The following is an 18,874-nucleotide window of genomic DNA, read 5'->3' as shown; positions in this document are numbered from 1 at the left end:
TGACTTGAGCCGAAGGCAGACGCTTAACCAACTGAGCCACCCCGGCACTCCCAGAATGGCATTCTAAGCAGAGAGAAGCGTTTGAAGATTGTCCAGGGGAGGAAAATCAGCAAGAATAAATCATGGAGATGGAAAGAATGGTTTGGCTGGAACTCATGGAGGGACATGGCAGTGAACAGACAGACTGGAGGTTGCATGTGTTAAACTGAACAGCAATGGAACTGAGTTCTAGAAGCAGTCATGGAGGGATCTGAGGCACAGGAATTAGTCTGTGGGTCAGGGCTGTGTGCCCTGCATAGGATAATCACTATCCTCCTGAAAGCAAATTGGTTTTTTTTTTTCTCTTCAACTCGAAAAGCAATTAGTATTCTAAAGACATTTTGGTGATCTTAGGGATCAGATTTTTGTCCTCAGACGGTATTGACAACGTTGTTTTCTGACTATCCTATTTTCTTGGGTTGAGTAGATAGAAGGCTAAATCTCATACAACTGATACTTTACAGTAGTCAAATAATGGTCATTAACACTCCCATGTATGTGGCAGACGGGGTTCAGGTACTTTCTGCAGTTGGCTAATGTAATCCCAGGACAGCCCTGCCCCCAGTTTTGCACCTGGAGAAACGGAAGCGTGGGGAGGGTGAGTGACTCTTCATACAGCTGGTGCAGACCAGGCAGTCCTGCTCCAGAGACTGCTTTTTACTACGACTCGAAATGAGTTTGATGACGACAGCTAACCAGACCCTGCTATAGGGACTTGACAAGTATTCATTAATTTATTCTTCTGAATCACTCTATGGAGTAGGTGCCATTCTTCCCCTAATTTTGTTAACGAATAGACTGAAGAACAGAGAGGTTAAGAAACATCCCCAAGTTCACAGTTAATAGAAGGTGAAACCACATGACGTGTGATGATCACATCTGTTTAGTAGGCATTTCGGGACTTCCCTTTCTGAAGTTCTGATGAAACATCTTGTTATCCCAAATGAAAGGGACCAGAAGTTAGTACTGTTAGTAATCTATGTACCTGTTATGAAAGAAAACTTAATAGAATAAAATATGTGAGTCTGTGCATTCACCTCTCGCTCTCTTTTTCTCCACCCCACACTCTCCTTCTTCCTCTCTAATCTCCCTCCCTATACCTGACTTTCTTGCCACCTTCCCTCCCCACCCCCAGACGCAGCTTCCTGTCTGTGCATTGTGCTCACAGAACCACAGTGCCTGGCTCATGTAGGTAATGAGAATATTTATTGATTGAACTAAAAAACATTGATGTATTAAGTATTTACTATCTACTATATGCCAGGCACTGGGCTTTGGGCAAGGGATAGGGCACTGGTCATGTGGATGGTATCCGACTTCTCTCATCCCACAATTTAGTTTTTTCCCTTTTTTAGTCACCCAGTTTTCCCTGTCTATCCGTATCTGTCTTTAAAGAATGTCTCATCTCTCTCTCTCTCTCTCTCTCTCATATCTATCTGCCTCTTTAGTCATCCATCCATTCATCTGTCCATTCATCTGTCTGTCTAGGACAGGGCAACAGCAGGAGAAGGAGAGAAAGGGAAAGAGGAAAGAAGGAGAGAATAGGAAACGGGGGTGGGGGGGAAACTGGATGAGGCGGAGACAACAGGAGGAGGAAAGGAGTGTCTAGGACAAATCCATCATTTTACAGAAGGAGAGACTGAGCCTCAAGGAGAGGATGCTGGTGAGAACTATATGGTGGACTGGTAGAGGTTGGACTTGACAACTGAGAGTCTTCCCATGATCCTTGTCCTCCTAGAGCTTGGTGCTTACAGCCACTTCTGGACTATTTCTCTTTCACCATGCTCTTGATTTTCAGAGACAGAAGGGAATTTGGGCAAAAGTAGTGGGAAGGTCAAGGCTATTGTCAGCAGTCAGGCTCTGGAGCCTTTCCTCCCACCCCAAAGCTCGATAGGCTCCCTGAACTTCTTTCCTTTTCCATGCAGGGGAGGAGGCCTTGACCATGTACATGGACAAAAGTCGCCTCGACAGGAAGTCAGGGAATGCCACTCAAAGTGTTGAAGCTCTGCACCAACTTGCGTCATCCTACTTTGTCGACCGTGATGGCACCATGAGGAGGCTCCATGAGATCCAGATATCAACTGGAGCAATCAAGGTAGGCTTGAGGGCGGATTGGGTGGATGATTCTGAAGACAACAATACTGCACGTGTCCGGTATTCTGATGGCCGATGGGCAGATGCAGTCCTGGCTTCATACCCATGAAGCTAACACTAACAGTACCCCCTGCCAGCCACTCTGACTGATGTGGTCAAAGGCCCTATAAGATCATGAGCACTGCCATTAGGGTGACCACATGTACTGATTTGCTGGGGCAGCCCTGGCTACGGTCATGGCGTAATTATCAACAATCTTCTCATTGATTTTTAGGTTCCCTTTCTAGGTCAAAAAAACCCTGAGGCTACAGCGGGTAAATGATTTTTACAAGGACCTAGAGCTGGCAAGAGGCAGATTGCTGATGCCCAGATCAGTAATTTGTTAAACACTTGTGTTTTCCATCCCATTATTCACCGCCCCCCATTTTACAGATGGGAAAACTGAGGTCCAAGAGCTAAAGACTTTTTTGTTCAGGGTTAGACAGCTGGAGTACCCTAACAGGGACTAGAATTCTACTCGCTGGACCAGGGGTCAGCTACTTCTGTAAAGGCCAGATAATAAAAATTTCAGGCTTTGCAGGTCATATGGTCAAGGTTGCCACAGCGCAACTCTACAGCTATACCACAAAAATCAGCCACGGACAATATGCAAACAAGTGGGCATGACTGTGTGCCAATAAAAGTTTTATTTACAAAAAAGGGCAGTCATGTGCTGACCCATACCCCTCAGCACCAACACTATCCAATATAATACCCTTCCCAGATGGTGGAGGGTGCCCTATATCTGTGGCCAAGGCAGTAGCCATTAGTCACATGGGCTTATGGAGCACTTGAAATGTGGCTACCGAGGACCTAAGTTTCTAAGTTTATTCCATCTTAATTAATTTTCATTTAAATAGCCACATTGAATAGAGCAGCTCTAGACTTGTAATTCAGTGCCTCGGAGCACAGACACTTAAAAAAAAAAAAGGTTCTATTTTAAGTGCAATAAATTCAGGGATTACCTTTCTAAAGAGAACGAGGGAGGAATTTTTGATATAAAGGATTAGTTTTTCTCACGGTTTCAGTGCAGATATTTTGCATCTCACATTTTCTGAAACCCGATTATACCTGCATTCTACTCCTCAATTCTTCGATCTAATTTCTTCTGAATTAAGTACAGACCTACCCTTATACTAAGACTTTCAAAAATATCTCTAGGGAAAAAGTGTGTGTGTGGCCGGGGATAGGGGGAGGGGGGAAGGACTGAGGGAGACAGGGGCAGATGAGTTAGAAATTGACCAAGGGAAGAGAAAAAATGTGGGAGTGAGTTACTGAGGAGGGAGGTAGGAAAGAGAGAAATAAATCAGATCGACAAACAAAGAGCCAGCTTATCCAAGAAGAATCGCCTCTGTTGTGGGGGGGGATTATGTTGTTAGTGAACCCGGCACAGAGAGACAGACCTTTATGAAGCCATCAGAGTCTGAGTGAAGCAAAGGCCTGGTTTTCATTATCACCAAATGGTTCTCTCCCGCCCCTGGATGGGATGTGGAATTGAGATATTGAAGCTCTGTCAGAAGATAATCTTCTTTTGTGCATCCTGGAAGTGCAGCCTGCCTCCTTACAAGGAATTTCTCAGAGAAATTCAAGAAGCCATTCTTTGACCACCACTGTCTTCCCCACTCGGTCTGGGACTTGGATTTTTCTTGCCGTTTCTTGACCCTACCTCAAGACCCAGCTGGCCAGAATTGTCTCACTGCCAGTTGTGTTTGATACCAGCAGCTGACCCCAGGTGAGGAAGTTCTGCCCGTAGCTTTCTTTCCCAGGATCTCCTTAGCAAAATGGATTGGTAGTTCTGAGTCTCGTTCAATAACAACTATGTTAGGATTGTGTACCAAAAAAGAATAAATTGCTTAAAAACCAAAACCTACTAATCCTCCATTTATATACTGTTCCCAAAGTGCTAACCACTCCCCAAATAGGATCTCTTTACCTATTGAGGTGGGTAAGAGGATTTTGTAGAGGGGACGTTGAGGCTGAGAGAGGGAAAGTTACTGACACAAGGTTTCCCAGCTGGAGGAAGGCACAACTGGCATTTGGATAACGTCTTACAGGTCACAAAACCACCGATGCTGTGTCTTTATCGTTGGATGCAAACCTCAAAACTACCCGGTAAACGATTGTGTTAAGTCATGGGAAGTCAAGGCGAAAGGGATGAGAAACCTCTTTTTATCCTAAACCATGCCTACTTCAAGGTTATGAAACGTCTTTTAGAAAATGGGGATAATGTTATTGTTCTTGCCTAATAATGCATATGTACTCGTGACCGATTCTGAGATTTGGGGTAATACGGTACCCGTGTTTGGACATAAGCCACATGTCAGGCACTTCTGCCCATCATGTCTCGTCGCCCAACTTTCCTGGAAAGGATTTACTAGCCTCGGGTCACAGAAACTTAGAGAAGTTGAGTGACTTTCTTAGGTCACCCAGCAAATTCATGGCCCCGTTAGTATTTAACGCGGGTTCTCCTGATTGTGAAGGGCGTGCTTTTGAAATATGCTGTAGTGCTTCAACTCGTTAATTCATATCATACTTAGAGTGACCTTGTGAAGTGAGGGCCAGGGAATGTCTCCAGTCTGTGAACTTGATTGCCCTGCTACCGCGACGTCCGTTTGGTGATAGCCCCCATGTGGCCTGGGCACAGGCAAGGTGCCATTGACTCAGGCCAGGCCAGGACACTTTCTCTGCCGGCTCTACTCTGCCGAGGGCTGACTCTGCAGGGCCCTGTCTCACAAGTCTCTAACAAGGGCAGCTGTCTCACACCTGTCACCCTCCATGTCCACTCCAGGTCACAGAGACACGCACCGGGCCTCTGGGCTGTAACAGCTATGACAATCTGGACTCTGTGAGTTCCGTCCTTCTGCAAAGCACGGAGAGCAAACTGCATCTTCAAGGTAGGATGGCCCTGGAAATTTGAGACCAGAGGGTGGAGGGGGGAGGAGAGACTCAGGGTTTAGAGGAGGCATGATGTGGAGGGAGAATGGAGAAGAAGATGAAAGACAGAGAAACCGATCAAAACTAGGAATATGGAAATGAAGACAGGATACGATGCCTTTTTAAACTTTTAACGTATACAGGGCATTAAATTCATGGTTATTAATTAGTTTTCAGATATAAAGTATGAAAATGTGAGCTCTGTCCGATTATTTTGATGAAAATGTCTAAACAGTGTTATTTATAGATGCTCCAGACCTAATATATATTAAAGTTTCATATCGTACCGTCAGAATTTCCTATGTCATTGTGTTTGATTTTCAATGTATTTTGGCAGATGTTATTTGAATTATAAGAGCTATAGGACAGTTCACAGCATTGTTAGTTTTGTGTAACCTTCCTTCTCCTTATTCGGTAATCATCTGTGGTCTTTAATATATTTATGGACACATACATATGTGTTTGTGTCTGTGTGTGTGTGCTTTTAGCAGAGTTTATGAATGGGAACCCTCAGTGCTGCCTGGGTGTAGAGAGACAGATACTCAGTCACTGCTAGCCAGAATGCAACAATCCTGGGGTTACTTTGTTGATATATATAAACATGTATATTTGTTTAATGTCTTTTTTTACGTCAGGTCCCTGTTAGGCGCTTCATATATACTCATGACCTGAAGGAAAATATACTCTTTGAAATAGTAATTTTACCCTTATTAATTCATCATCAAGAAGTGAGGAGATTACAGGAGAAAACACACAAGGCTTTGCATACAGATAGTGCTGTTTTAAAAAGCATAGTTTATAATAGCAAAAAAAAATGTAAAGATCTGAATTTTCCACATGAGGGGACTGCACAAATTACGTAGCATCCATACAACATCAGGTGCGAAAATGTTATGTGTAAGAATTTCCAAGAATATATGAAAGCGATTTGATCTGGTGTTCATTTAAAAATGGGTAGTTTCTGGGGCGCCTGGGTGGCTCAGTCGTTAAGTGTCTGCTTTCGGCTCAGGTCATGGTCCCAGGGTCTTTGGATCGAACCCCGCATTGGGCTCCCTGCTCCGCGGGAAGCCTGCTTCTCCCTCCCCCACTCCCCCTGCTTGTGTTCCCTCTCTCGCTGTGTTTCTCTCTGTCAAATAAATAAGTAAAATCTTTAAAAATAAATAAATAAATAAATAAATATGGGTAGTTTCTGACCGAACGTATGGCATGATCTTAACAATGTGAAAGGATAAGGGAAATAATATTTCAAGGAAAGATGCCGAGATGTTAAAAGAGGTTACCTCTGGATGGTGAGGTTGCAGATGATTTATTTTAGGCTTCCAGTTCTTTTTCTAACTTTTCTACAATGATCATGTATTAACTTTATAGTTAGGAAAAAAAAATGGCATGCTTTAACTTAGAGCAGACTAAAAATGTGACCTTCTAGAAAGGTATCTGATAAAGGTGATTCTGAATGTCAGTGGGAGGAAAGTGGAGTTGAGATTGGCAGGTGGAGCTAAGCAGAACCTAATATGACTTTTATATTCCAGTTCCTTGGCAACCCTTTGATTCATACTCCTGTTATAGAAGATGGTTGGAAAATGGCACAGGGAGGGCTTGGTAGTGTCACTTGGGAGCACTGAGCAAAAATCCCTCCAGGAAATTCAGGCCAAGAAAGTGGCTTAGTGTTCAAAGAAGACAAAACACAACAAAAACCTCAAACACGCGAAGACTAACCCTGTCCACTTTAGTGGAGAGAAGAGTAGACGGTGGGTTTGGTAATAACCTGACAAGAAAGTAGATAAGAAAGACCGATCTGCCTTGAGTGTGCCAGGATTTTCAACTTCTCAGTTCCTATGCTATGTGCGGCGACCTTGTGAAGTGAGAGCAGTATTTGAGGCCGGGAAGCTTGGCTCCAGCCTGCACTTGATAACCCTGCTGTGCATGTTGGCAGTGGAGAGACCTGTGAATTATAATTGGAGTAAATTTAGAAGGGATTAACAAGATGTTACCAGGAAGTTATTAAGATCTTAGGGATGTTTAGAGGCTGATTTACCATGAAACTAATGAAGCTTAAGGTCCAGGGCTCCCCCACCTTCTGTGTCCCCAACTTTTTTCATTCTAAATATTCACTTCCACATCTTATTTTGGAATTCCTTTCTCAATAAGCAATTACAGTAGAAGCCTCAGTCCTCCAAAACCCAGGTCCGCCATTGATTACATTATTAGAAGTATGTTGTCCACCAAAAAGGGGTGACATCCTTGTCCTATTCTAGATTGGTTAGAGCACACCTGGAGAATTGGGTCCAAGTCTGGGCATCCCAATTCAAGAGGGGGACTAAGAAACTACAGTGCACCTGAAGAAGGCTGTCTTATGATGAATAGTTCAAGACGGTTGACTTGGGGCAATAGGATTTGTCTGCAGATACCTCAAGGGCTGTTTTGCAGAAAAGATAGTCAAATTCATTAATGTGGATAAAATGAGCCAAACCTGATCTGCTTGCAGGAAATGACAAGGATCCCAGTTTTTAACTGGGATGAGATAGATCTCAGTTTAAACTCAGTATAAAATAGATCTTCCAGTGCACATTCATGCCCAAACCTGCAATGGCCTGCTGAAGTGTGTAGTGACTCTCTGGTTTCAGAGAGTTATAAGTAAATGGCATCTGGTAGAAATGTTGTAGAGATTTTTTTAAAAGATTTTATTTATTTATTTGTCAGAGAGAGAGAGCACGCAAGCAGGGGGATTGGCAGGCAGAGGGAGAAACAGGCTCCTTGGCGAGCAGGGAGCCTGATGTGGGGCTCGATCCCAGGACCCTGGGATCATGACCTGAGCCGAAGGCAGACACTTAACCAAGTGAGCCATCCAGGCGCCCCTGTTATAGATATTATTTAATCATCATTCTATTGGGTTGGGTAGTTGAAGTAGGTGGTCTTAAAGTCCTTTTCATTACTGCTTCTAGGGTTTTATAAAGACAGTGAATCACCAAACCTTTATAGAGCTTGACTATGTGCCGAATCCAATGCTAATCCCGAGAATATAAGTAACAATCAGTTCAACTTAATTCAGCAAGTATATATGTATATATAGATATCTACAGACATATCTATATATCTATATAGATAGACATATTTTTTAAGAACCCATGTTGGCATTGAACTAAGCATAAGATATGGTGGTGAACAAGACAGACACAGTTCGTGTCCCAAGGAAGTATACATTCTATCAGAGAAGATGGGCTTAAACAAACAATAATAGGCATAAGGAATTGTAGTGGAGGAAAATTCTGGGGCTTCCTGTTACCAGAGAGTATGGAGACTTAACGTACTAGGGAATCAGAGAAGATACATAGGATGAGAACTGGAGGATGAAGAGGAGACAGGGGTGTGGATATGGAGGCAGACAAGGTCTTTGTAAAGGAGCACAGGAGGAAATGAAAATGTCTCAAGAGGTTAAAGCAGAGACACCAATGGTGGGAAAAGCCAAACAATCCTTCAGATCCTGGAAGGCCTCTGCATCACATTAATGACTTGAACACTAATTTGAAGGTAATGGGCACCGTGAAAGGGTTGTTGATATTTTTGGAAGATCACTCTGGCTGTCATGTGGTCAATTACTTAGACGGGGGTAGATTGGTGGTGGGTGACCAGTGAGGGGCTATTGCAGCACTTGAGATGAGATGTCACAGATTCAGACCATGAAGGTAGCACAGGGGTTGAGAGAAATAGACCAGTTTTAGAGTTACTTAGCAGGCATCATGACCAGAATTTAGTGAGAAGACCGGGAAGAATCTGGATAATCTGGTGAATGGAGTATGGGGATGAGATAGAGAAGAAGGGCAGAGAAATACATAAGATTCAAGGTAATATATAATATAATAGAGATAATAAAAATAATGCATACCATTATGGAGATTTAGGAAAGGGAATAATTCACTCAGACTGGTTAGGTAGAGGAGTCATAGAAAAAAAATATCTGAGGAAGAATAATATTGTCTTGGTGGAAGGTAAAACAAAACAAAAGCTTCTTAAATATAAGACAGAAGACTATCTCATGACTTTTGGATTGGCTGATATTTACTCAATAGGGTACAAGAAGCAGTAAGTATAAAGAAAAGGATTGATACATTGAACCACATTAAAATTAAGAATTTCTGTTCATCAGACACTGCTATTCATAGAATGAAAATATAAGCTTCAGAGTAGAAGGAAATATTTGTGTTATGTGTATCTGACAAAGAACCTTATGCACAATATATAAATAACTCCTAAAACCAACAAGAAAGAGGCGGACAATCCAGTAAGACAAGAAAATGGGTAAAAGACATGAACAGGCATTTCACAAACAAGACTATTAAAATGGCAGATAAACATTTGAAAAGGTGATGAGCTTTTCTAGCCCTCAGAAAATGTAAATTAAAGCCACAGTTCAGTATTCTAACCCAGCCATCAGTATGGTTCAAAAGAAAAACACTTGACAATATCAAGGAGTGATGGTGTGGAACAGTGGAAACTTACATGCATTGCTTGTGGGAGAATACATTAGTACAAACACTGGAAAACTCTTTTGGCAGTATCTACTAAAACCTCAATATGTCCTTGTCCTGTGACCCAGAAATTACAATTCTTGGGAATGTGCCCAACAGAAATGGGACCTATGTTCACCAAAAGAGGTGAATGTTCATAGCAGCTTTATTCAAAATAGCCTCCCAATGGAAAGAGCCCCCAATTGCCCATCAAGAAGAAAATGGATTCATATGATAGGCTACAACACAGAAATGGGAGAAAATAAACTTCTCTGCAACAACATGGAAGTATCTAATGAACATGACATTGAGTCAGAGAAACTGGACAGAAAACCGTCCATGCTGTGATGATTCCATTTCTATACAGGTCAAAACAGTAAAAACAAATGCATTGTTTTAGAAGCTCAGAGGGCATTAACCATTGGGGAGGAAGAATAAGGGAGTAACAGGAGACGGGAGAGATTTCTGGAGGTATTTATAATGTTCTGCTTCTTGATCTGGATGGCAGCACACGGTGTGTTTACTTTGTGAAAATTCGTAGTGCTGTACACACATGATTTATATGTATACATTTCTGTGCATAGAATATGCATCTATTAAACATTTATTTAATAATGTGCTCCATCTTGACATCCTCTGCAAAGAGAAGACATGAATAAGGCAGAGACATAAAAGAGCAGGAGGTGGTCCAGCCCAGCTAGAAGACAGCTGCATGGACTGAGGGCAGAGGAGTCGGGAATAATAATAGCTAATATTTATCCAGTGTTTCCTTATGTGCCGGGGACTGTGTGAATTTATTTGTATTATATTCATATTTATTTGTTGGTTTTTATTTACCTTAACTTACATTGAATTGCATCATAGAATTACATTTGTTACATTTTTAAGCCCCACACCATTCCTACGGGGAAGGCGTAAATAAACACCCCTACTTTGTAGGTGAGGACATGGGTGAGAGAGGTCACTCGGTAAGTGATTGAGCTTGACATTTAACCTGACAGTTTGCCTTCAGAGCTCTTCCTTCTCAAAATGCTAGTGTTCTGTCTTCCTCTGTCCTCTGCTAATTCCGCTGAAGGAGGCTGGGAGGGGAGATTCTGCAGAGGTTTATTTTGGGGGGTCGAGGATGATGTGAATGGCACTCCAATGGCATTCACCTTGTGGCGTTTCCTCAGCTGTTCGCGAAACAGGGCAAAGGTAGAAGGAAAGAGGAAAAAGAAAAGAAGAGGATTGGAGGACACTAGAAAGAGAACGACAGGATTGTAGAAGTGATCACAGGCTATTAGTAGTCCAAACAGCAACAGCCAAACTGGTAATAATAATGCTAATGGCATAATGATAACTTCTTATTTTGATCCTTCTCTCTCCAAGAAGCCCATTGAGTGTTTTGCCGACATTGTCATGTAATTTAATCTAGTATCCATCTGGTGAGGTATACGGAGAGCAGAGCTGTGCCTTAGTAGCTCACTGATGTGGAAAGGGATGCAGAGAGAATATTTTGCTGAAATCTAGGATGATCCATAAATTTATTCATTCATACATTCATTCATTTAGCAATATTTATTGAATATCAACTACATGTCAGATATTGTTTTAAGAGCTGGATATATAGCCGTGAATAAGCTAAGTCTCTGTCATTTGGGAGTTTATATTTAGTGTGTGGGTGTTAGGGGAGCAGACGATAAACAAGTAAACAAAGAAATATATTTTCTTTACAATCAAAGAGATGGTGAAGGAACAGGTCATGTAGAAATTTGTAGACCATGGAAAAAGACTTTAGACTTGACTCTGGATGAAATGAGAAGCCATTACAAATTCAGGCAGTGGAGTAGCCTGACCTGACTTACATTTTAAATGAATCACTATGACTGCTGTGTGGAAAAGACTGTAGAGAGGGCAAGAACACAAGAAAGGAGCCCAGTTTGGGGGCTATTGTGTTTACCAAGGTGAGACAAAAATGGTGGCAGGGACCACGATAGCGGTGATGCAGGTTTTGAGAAGTGATTGCACTGTGGGTACATTTTTAAGTAGTACTGACATTATTTGGTAGTGGACTGAGGAAGCCTTGCGAGAAAAAGAGAGAAGCAAAGGATGATCCCAAAGTTTGGCCTGAGCAACTGCAGTGATGGAATCACTCTACTGATACGGTGAAGACTGTGGGAGAGATCACCTTTGATAAGACATGAGGAGTTGGGTGAACCAAGTTTGAGAAGTCTATTAGAGATACAAATGCAGATGCTGAGTGGGCACTTGGAAAGTCGGGATTGGGGGGAGAACTAGAAATATAAATTAGTATAGAGATGATATTCAAGGATGTGAGATTGGGTAAGATGACTTTGGAGAAGAGGGGAGATAAAAACAAAAAGAGGGAATTCAGTTACTGAGCCATGGGGAATTTCATATTGAAGGGTTGGGATAATGGGATGATAATGAGGAACAAGAAAAGGAAGCTAAGAAGTGGCCAGGAAGGCGGAAAGGGAGTGATGAGACTATGCTATCCTGGAAGCCGAGTAAAGAGTGTTCCTCAACCAGGAGACTGTGGTCAACTGTGTCAGATGCTGTGGATGGGATGGTTAAGATGGGGACTGACAACTGAGTCGTGGATTAAGCAGCACGGAGGTCGTTAGTGAACTTGACAGGGATCTTTCAATGGAATTATGGTAGTGAAAGCCTGAGGAGAATGAGTTCAGTAGAGAATGGGAAGAGAGGAAGTGAAGGAGATGTAGAGACGCTACAGAGGAAATCCAGCAAATGTCACAGTGGCAGAAGGCGATGGCGAGTCCATGAGCTTTTCTTTTTTAACAAAGAAGCCACAAAACTTCTATATGCTGATGGGAATTATTCTTCAGAGAGGGAAACATTGATTCTCTGAGCAAGAGGGATTCTTTTAGGGTCATAGTTGAACAGGCAAGAATGAGTAGGGTCTTGTGTATGGCTGGGATTATTTGCCTTAGAAAAGAGTGTCTGGCGGCTCATCCACAGGAAAGAGAGGAAAAGGAGAGTATTTGGGTGCATCACAGATGTGATGTTCAGGGGCATTTTCACGTACTTTACTTCCGATTACTTTTCGTAGATATCAGTTGCATGATTTTTTCAGACTTTAATCTCTCTGAAATTGGAATGTTTCCTATAACTGATGGTGTGTCATGGTTTAATTGGCAGGGTATTGACAGGCATTGATTTTTCTCAATGTCCATAAACCAGTGATATGTTTACAATGAACAGTACCTTAGATTCACTGGCATGTGATATTTTTCTTAATGAAACAGGAGTGAGAACACTAGCCTCGTCTCAGTTTCCAAAAGAGAAAAATGGACAGGAGGGAGGCAAAGATCTTTAGAAGATGGGAGGGTAGGCAGTGAGGGCTATGGGATGAAGGAATGATATAACCAGGCATCATCTAGTCTCTGCTCTTCCAGATGAGACTGTTGTGCTTTGAGAGTCTTCTCCTCATACCCTGATAATCAAATGGTGCATTTCACTTGTTGGTTTCAGATCATTTTCTCCTCCCCCCCTCTTCCCCTACCTTCTTCTTTGTTCTCTTTTCCTGTGTGTCAGCTTGAAACCTCAGCTCCTTTCAGACTAGGCTCTAGCTCCTATCACTCGTGCACTCAGGCAACATATTCAAACTCTTGCCTGTCTTCTTGTCTTTGTCATATTCCACCAGCCAACACACACTCATATCTTTACTCCAGGCCTATAGAATTTCTTACATTTCATTATAGGCATCTTTTCATGTGCATAGACAGCATTCTTCAAAAGCGCATGCGCCTTTTCTACCGCATCGGATATTACATCTTTAAGGCAAGAGTTATGTCCCTTGATCTTCCAAACGCCACCTCCTTTGAAAAGCCTCTTTTAAGACCTCTTCTATGGCATGGTTTATTTGTTTTTATTCACCTTACAACATATTCATCTGGGCTTGGGTTTTTATCTCTTCTATTAGATTAGATAGGCTTCTTTAGAAAAGGGATTTTTTTGCCTTGCCAACTTTGCTTTTTGTTCTATTCAACAGTGCCATGGATGTAGGAACTCCATATGTATTTGCTCAGTTCAGTGTTTTCTTATGATTGGTGCTCAAGTAGCCATAGAAGGAGGGCGACTTAGAGGAAAGAAGGGAGAGAAAGAAAGAGGAGGGCAGAGGAGAGGATGGAGGAGTGGGAGAGGAAGAGGGGAAGGGACTTGAGAGAGGAGGAGGAAGAGCAGAAGAGAGTAAAGGAAGGAGCACAGGGTGAGCGGGAGGAGGAGGCTGAGGAAGACAAGCACAGTCCACCATCCCTTTCTTCAGTAGCTGGGCATCATTAATGGAGTGAAGAGGATTATTTTCAAACTCATCCCACAACAAGTAGTAGAAACAGAGGAACAGGGTGTAGAAATGTTTAACATTGTTTTGAGCTGCTATTCCCTCTCAGGCATTGTGCTTATACCCATTAGCCAATTCAGCCCTCCCATCAACTGTGAGGTAGGGATCATGCTCCCCATTATACAGATGGAGAAATCGAGACTCGGAGAGGTAAAATCACTTTCCCAAGGTTCCCCTGGCTTTTGATTCCTTGTCGCCTGGGCTCCAAGGCTTCTTTACCTCTCTAGGGAGCTCTGAGGCAGCACAACACATTTCTAGATATGGGGAGAATGGGAATAAGTCCCTGCCCAACTGCAATAGTAGAGGACGAGGGGGCAGGACATGATTAGGTCTCTTTTTCGTAAAGCCCCCTCCGTACTACACCGCCCCCCCATCACTCCATGTGGCCTTGGGACCCCAGGGTGGAACGCTGAGGGATTGTTGCCAGCCCGCCCCAGTCCCCAGCTTTGGGGTGAGTCCTCAGCAGAATCAGCCCAGGGACAGGCGGTGGCTTGTGATTAGGGCCCTTCTTGTCTGATTAGCGGGGCCCGGGAGGCACTGCTGGGAATCGGTGTTTCTGCCTTCCCGTGGCTCTGTATGTACGGCCTGCTGAATTAAAGAGCAGTGTCTTTATGACTGAGGGGGCTTCCGACTTCTACCCAGTTGGCTGCATCCAAATATTGGTTTTCCTTTAGGCGCCAATAAGCACTCTGTTCTCAGCCTTGTGGGGAGAACCGGAGTTCCTCTTAAGAAGTGGATTGAAGATACCAATTAAAGACTCAATCAGAACACAAATAGAATAGGGAGGATCCGGAAGGCAGACTTGGAGTGATGAGACCTTGGACTTGTTAATTCCCTGAGCTTCTCTAGGTCTTCTGATAGGCAAAACAGGAATAAAAACCCCCCTGCCACAGGGCCATTGCTCTACATTTAATTGGAAAACATGTAGAAAGCACCTGACCTAAAAGCCAATAGGTCTGATATAAAATAATCATTACACTTACGATGCACTGCATAATTCTCATGTGCCAGGGGAAGAGCTCATTTCTTTATATCAATATCTCCTGTAAACTTCAACAAAGGCCCATTTTCCAGATTTGAAAATTGAGGCTCACAGAAGTTAAGTAACCATCTTGTAGGTGGCAGAACAGGGATTTGAACCCAGATCCACTCAATGTCAGTGCTCTTAAACCATATTGTTTCTCAACCTGAAACATATAAATCAGAATCATGATTTCTAATAGAGCAAATAGATCCATAGCCCTATGTGCTTATAAGGTTCTGCTCTTCACTTTGGAAAGTCTATGATTTTCCTCAAATTACTTGCTAACTTGTATAGTTTGTTGGTATGCCATTTCTATAGCTATTCTCATGCTCTCAAAAAGACCCAGAACCAGGAAGGATCAAATACCCCTGGAGCAGAGATGACTAAGGCCTTGCAATATATATACCAAGGCTACCTCTGACCCGGGGACATCTGGAATCATTCAGTAAACTAAAGACTCACACTTGTACAGGAAGAGGTGGAAATTCTGATGGGATCGAAGCTGGTATTGAGAGAAGTGATATGAGGACTTATCTCTTAGCATGTGGGTCTATACCTTTCAAATAGACCTGTGGCTGAGTACACAGCAGGGAAATCCTGACTGATAAATAGTCAGTGTGGTGATTTGGTCTACTTTAACAGCCATGTCCCATTCGATTTCTTGTTGGTCTCATCGGTGGGGCAGAAATCAGGCATCAGGATGCCCCAAACCTAAATAAACCACCCTTGAAAATTAATGCATTGATTCCATGTCAATAAGATACCTGCTTATTTTTTAAGCTTATTAAATCAATCCTTATTTTTTTGTCACAATGCATCTTGGTCAGAATTAAGCTCTCTTTTGGCACTGCAAACACAGCACTTTCCATGTGCCTTTATCGTCGATTACTGTTTCCCAGATACAGCCTACCTTGTCTTAATGTGCACAATCAGACATACCACTACTAACTTGTAATTAACATCCTTGAGAGTAGAAACCACACCCTTTTTAATGCGTTCATTATTCACTTCTCTTTAGTTCAGTGTTTAGCTCATAATAGGTGTTCAATAAATATGTACTGATTTAAAGTAATTTGAACTGTCAAATCAATTTATTTGGAATCTCAGTTTTTTATTGGGGTAAATATGTATTACATAAAGGTCAACATCATAACCATTTTAAAATGCACAGTTCATTAAGGGACATGAAGTAGACTCACAATATTGTGCAACGGACACTACTCTCTAGTTCCAGAACTTTCTCACCATCTCAGATACAAATTCTGTATCCATGAAGCAGTCATTCTTCACCTTCTGCCCCTTCCTTCCAGCCGCAGGCAACTAGTCTGCTTTCTGTCTCTGTGGATTTGCCTTTTCTGGATATTTTATATAAATAGAATAACACAATATGTGGTTTTTTTGGTGCCTGGCTTCCTTTTATTTAGCAAAATGCTTTCGAGGTTCATCCATACTGTAGCATGTATCAGTACTTTGTTCTTTTATGGCTGAGTTAATATTTGATTGCATAGATATACCACATTTTGTTTGTCTATTCATGGGTTGATGGACATGTAGATTGTCTCTACTTTTTGACTCTCATGAATAGTGCTGCTATGAACATTTATGTACAAGTTTTTGTTTGAATACCTGCCTTCAATTCTTTTGGCTATATACCTTAAGAATGGAATTGTTGGATCATATAGTAATTGAATTAAAAAAAAAAAAGTTTGGTGCAAAAATAAGTTTATCTTATGGTAGATTGCATGACTCCATTGTTCTCTCCCCTAAGAGGATTATATATAACAATGCACTGCCATGTGACCACCAGTGCTCCCTGTGGGAGATGTATACCTCCCAGCTAGTTGGCACTGGACTTGGCCACTTGGTTTGTTTTTCCAATAGAATGTAGAAGAACATATCCCATGCTCCATCTTAGCAGACACTTGAGGAGACATTGTCTGGCATGGCTTTTGCTCTTTTCCTTCTGTATGATAATGGCATACACCTCAGCAAAGCTGCTCCTTCGAGTCTAGAGGAAATACAACTCAAAATCACGATGAGATACCACCCCACACCAGTCAGAATGGCTAAAATGAGCAACACAGGAAAAAACATATTGGTGAGGATGCGGAGGAAGGGGAACTTTCTTACGCTGTTGGTGGGAATGCAAGCTGGTGCAGCTGCTCTGGAAAACAGTATGGAGGTTCCTCAGAAAATTAAAACTAGAGCTACTCCATGACCCAGCAATTGTACTAGTAGGTATTTACCCAAAGGATACAAAAATACTGATTTGAAGGGGCACATGTAGCCCAATGTTTATAGCAGCATTATTAACAATAGCCATACTATGGAAAGAGCCCAAGTGTCCATTGACTGATGAATGGATAAAGAAGATGTGGTATGTGGGGCGCCTGGGTGGCTCAGTCGTTAAGCGGCTGCCTTCGGCTCAGGTCATGATCCCAGGATCCTGGGATCGAGCCCCGCATCAGGCTCCCTGCTCGGTGGGAAGCCTGCTTCTCCCTCTCCCACTCCCCCTGCTTGTGTTCCCTCTCTCGCTGTCTCTCTCCCCTCTGTGAAAGAAAGAAAGAAAGAAAGAAAGAAAGAAAGAAAGAAAGAAAGAAAGAAAGAAAGAAAGAAAGAAAGAAGAAAGAAAGAAAGAAAGAAAGAAAGAAAGAAAGAAAGAAAGAAAGAAAGAAAGAAAGAAAGAAAGAAAGATGTGGTATGTATGTATATATATATAATGGAATATTACTCAGCCGTCAAAAGGAATGAAATCTTGCTATTTGCAACGACATGGATGGAGCTAGAAAGTATAGTGCTAAGTGAGTTAGAGAAAGACAAATATATGATTTCACTCATATGTGGAATTTAGGAAACAAAACAGATGAATGTGTGGGAAGGGGAAAAAGAAAGGAGAGAGAAGGAAACAAACCATAAGAGACTCTTAACTATAAAGAACAAACTGGGTTGTTGGAAGGAGGTGGGGGCATAGGCTAAATGAGTGATGAGCACTAAGGAGGGCACTTATTTTTTTTTAAGATTTTATTTATTTATTTGACAGGGAGAGACACAGGGAGACAGGGAACACAAGCAGGGGGAGTGGGTGAGGGAGAAGCAGGCTTCCCGCAGAGCAGGGAGCCTGATGCGGGGCTCGATCCCAGGACCCCGGGATCATGACCTGAGCCAAAGGCAGACACTTACCGACTGAGCCACCCAGGCGCCCCAAGGAGGACACTTAGTGTGATGAGCACTGGATGTTGTATGTAAGAGCTGAATCACTAAATTCTACTCTTGAAGCCAATACTACACTGTAAGTTAACTAACTAGAACTTAAATAAAAATTTGGAAGAAAGAAAATGAAGAAGACATCTGGAATAGAGCCAAAGCCCAGCCAACATAAAACACGAGCAAGAAATAAACCTTTGTGGTTGTAAGCCACTGTAATTTTGAGGTTGTTACCACGCAGTAACTTAACAAAAGCTCAATAATACTGAAACATCGGATTAAACAGCATAAACCACACTATTTACTGCAGGACTTCTCAGTGCCTTAACTGTGCTAATGTGTATTATGAGTCTCAAGAGGTAGATTAAATACAGAGTTTCCTGAATGTTTTTGGTTTTGGTTACATTTGCAGATCTATGGCTCTGTAGCATACAACTTGGCAAATGCTGGACTATTCATACCATTTGGGTTCAACCCTGTCCAAAATAACTTTTCCAGACTCCTTTACTCTTATAAAAGTAGAGGGTTCTTTTTTCCTTCTACTGAAACTTGTGTATATTTATTTGTGCATCTTACTGTAATTTTATATTTATGTGTCTTGTTCCCAACTGGAGCTCCTTGAGATCAGAAAACTGTCTTAGTTTCTGTATCCTAGCATCAAGTTCAGCACCTGTT

At 42.2% G+C, this 18,874-nt stretch overlaps 1 protein-coding gene across 1 annotated transcript in view; it reads left to right on the top strand.

The window, feature by feature from the left end:
- Window positions 1-18,874, top strand: part of BRINP1 (BMP/retinoic acid inducible neural specific 1) — a 170,443-nt gene that overhangs the window by 112,536 nt on the left and 39,033 nt on the right. Inside the window, exons 4-5 of the mRNA XM_036090482.2 lie at window positions 1,965-2,134; window positions 4,961-5,066. Coding sequence (XP_035946375.1) covers window positions 1,965-2,134; window positions 4,961-5,066 — 276 coding nt within the window. The remainder of the gene's footprint in view (window positions 1-1,964; window positions 2,135-4,960; window positions 5,067-18,874) is intronic.

Source organism: Halichoerus grypus, chromosome 14, assembly GCF_964656455.1.
Source record: "Halichoerus grypus chromosome 14, mHalGry1.hap1.1, whole genome shotgun sequence".
Lineage (NCBI taxonomy): Eukaryota > Metazoa > Chordata > Mammalia > Carnivora > Phocidae > Halichoerus > Halichoerus grypus.
The sequence above is the reverse complement of the archived record's forward strand: the minus strand, read 5'-3'. Positions and strand labels throughout refer to the sequence as shown.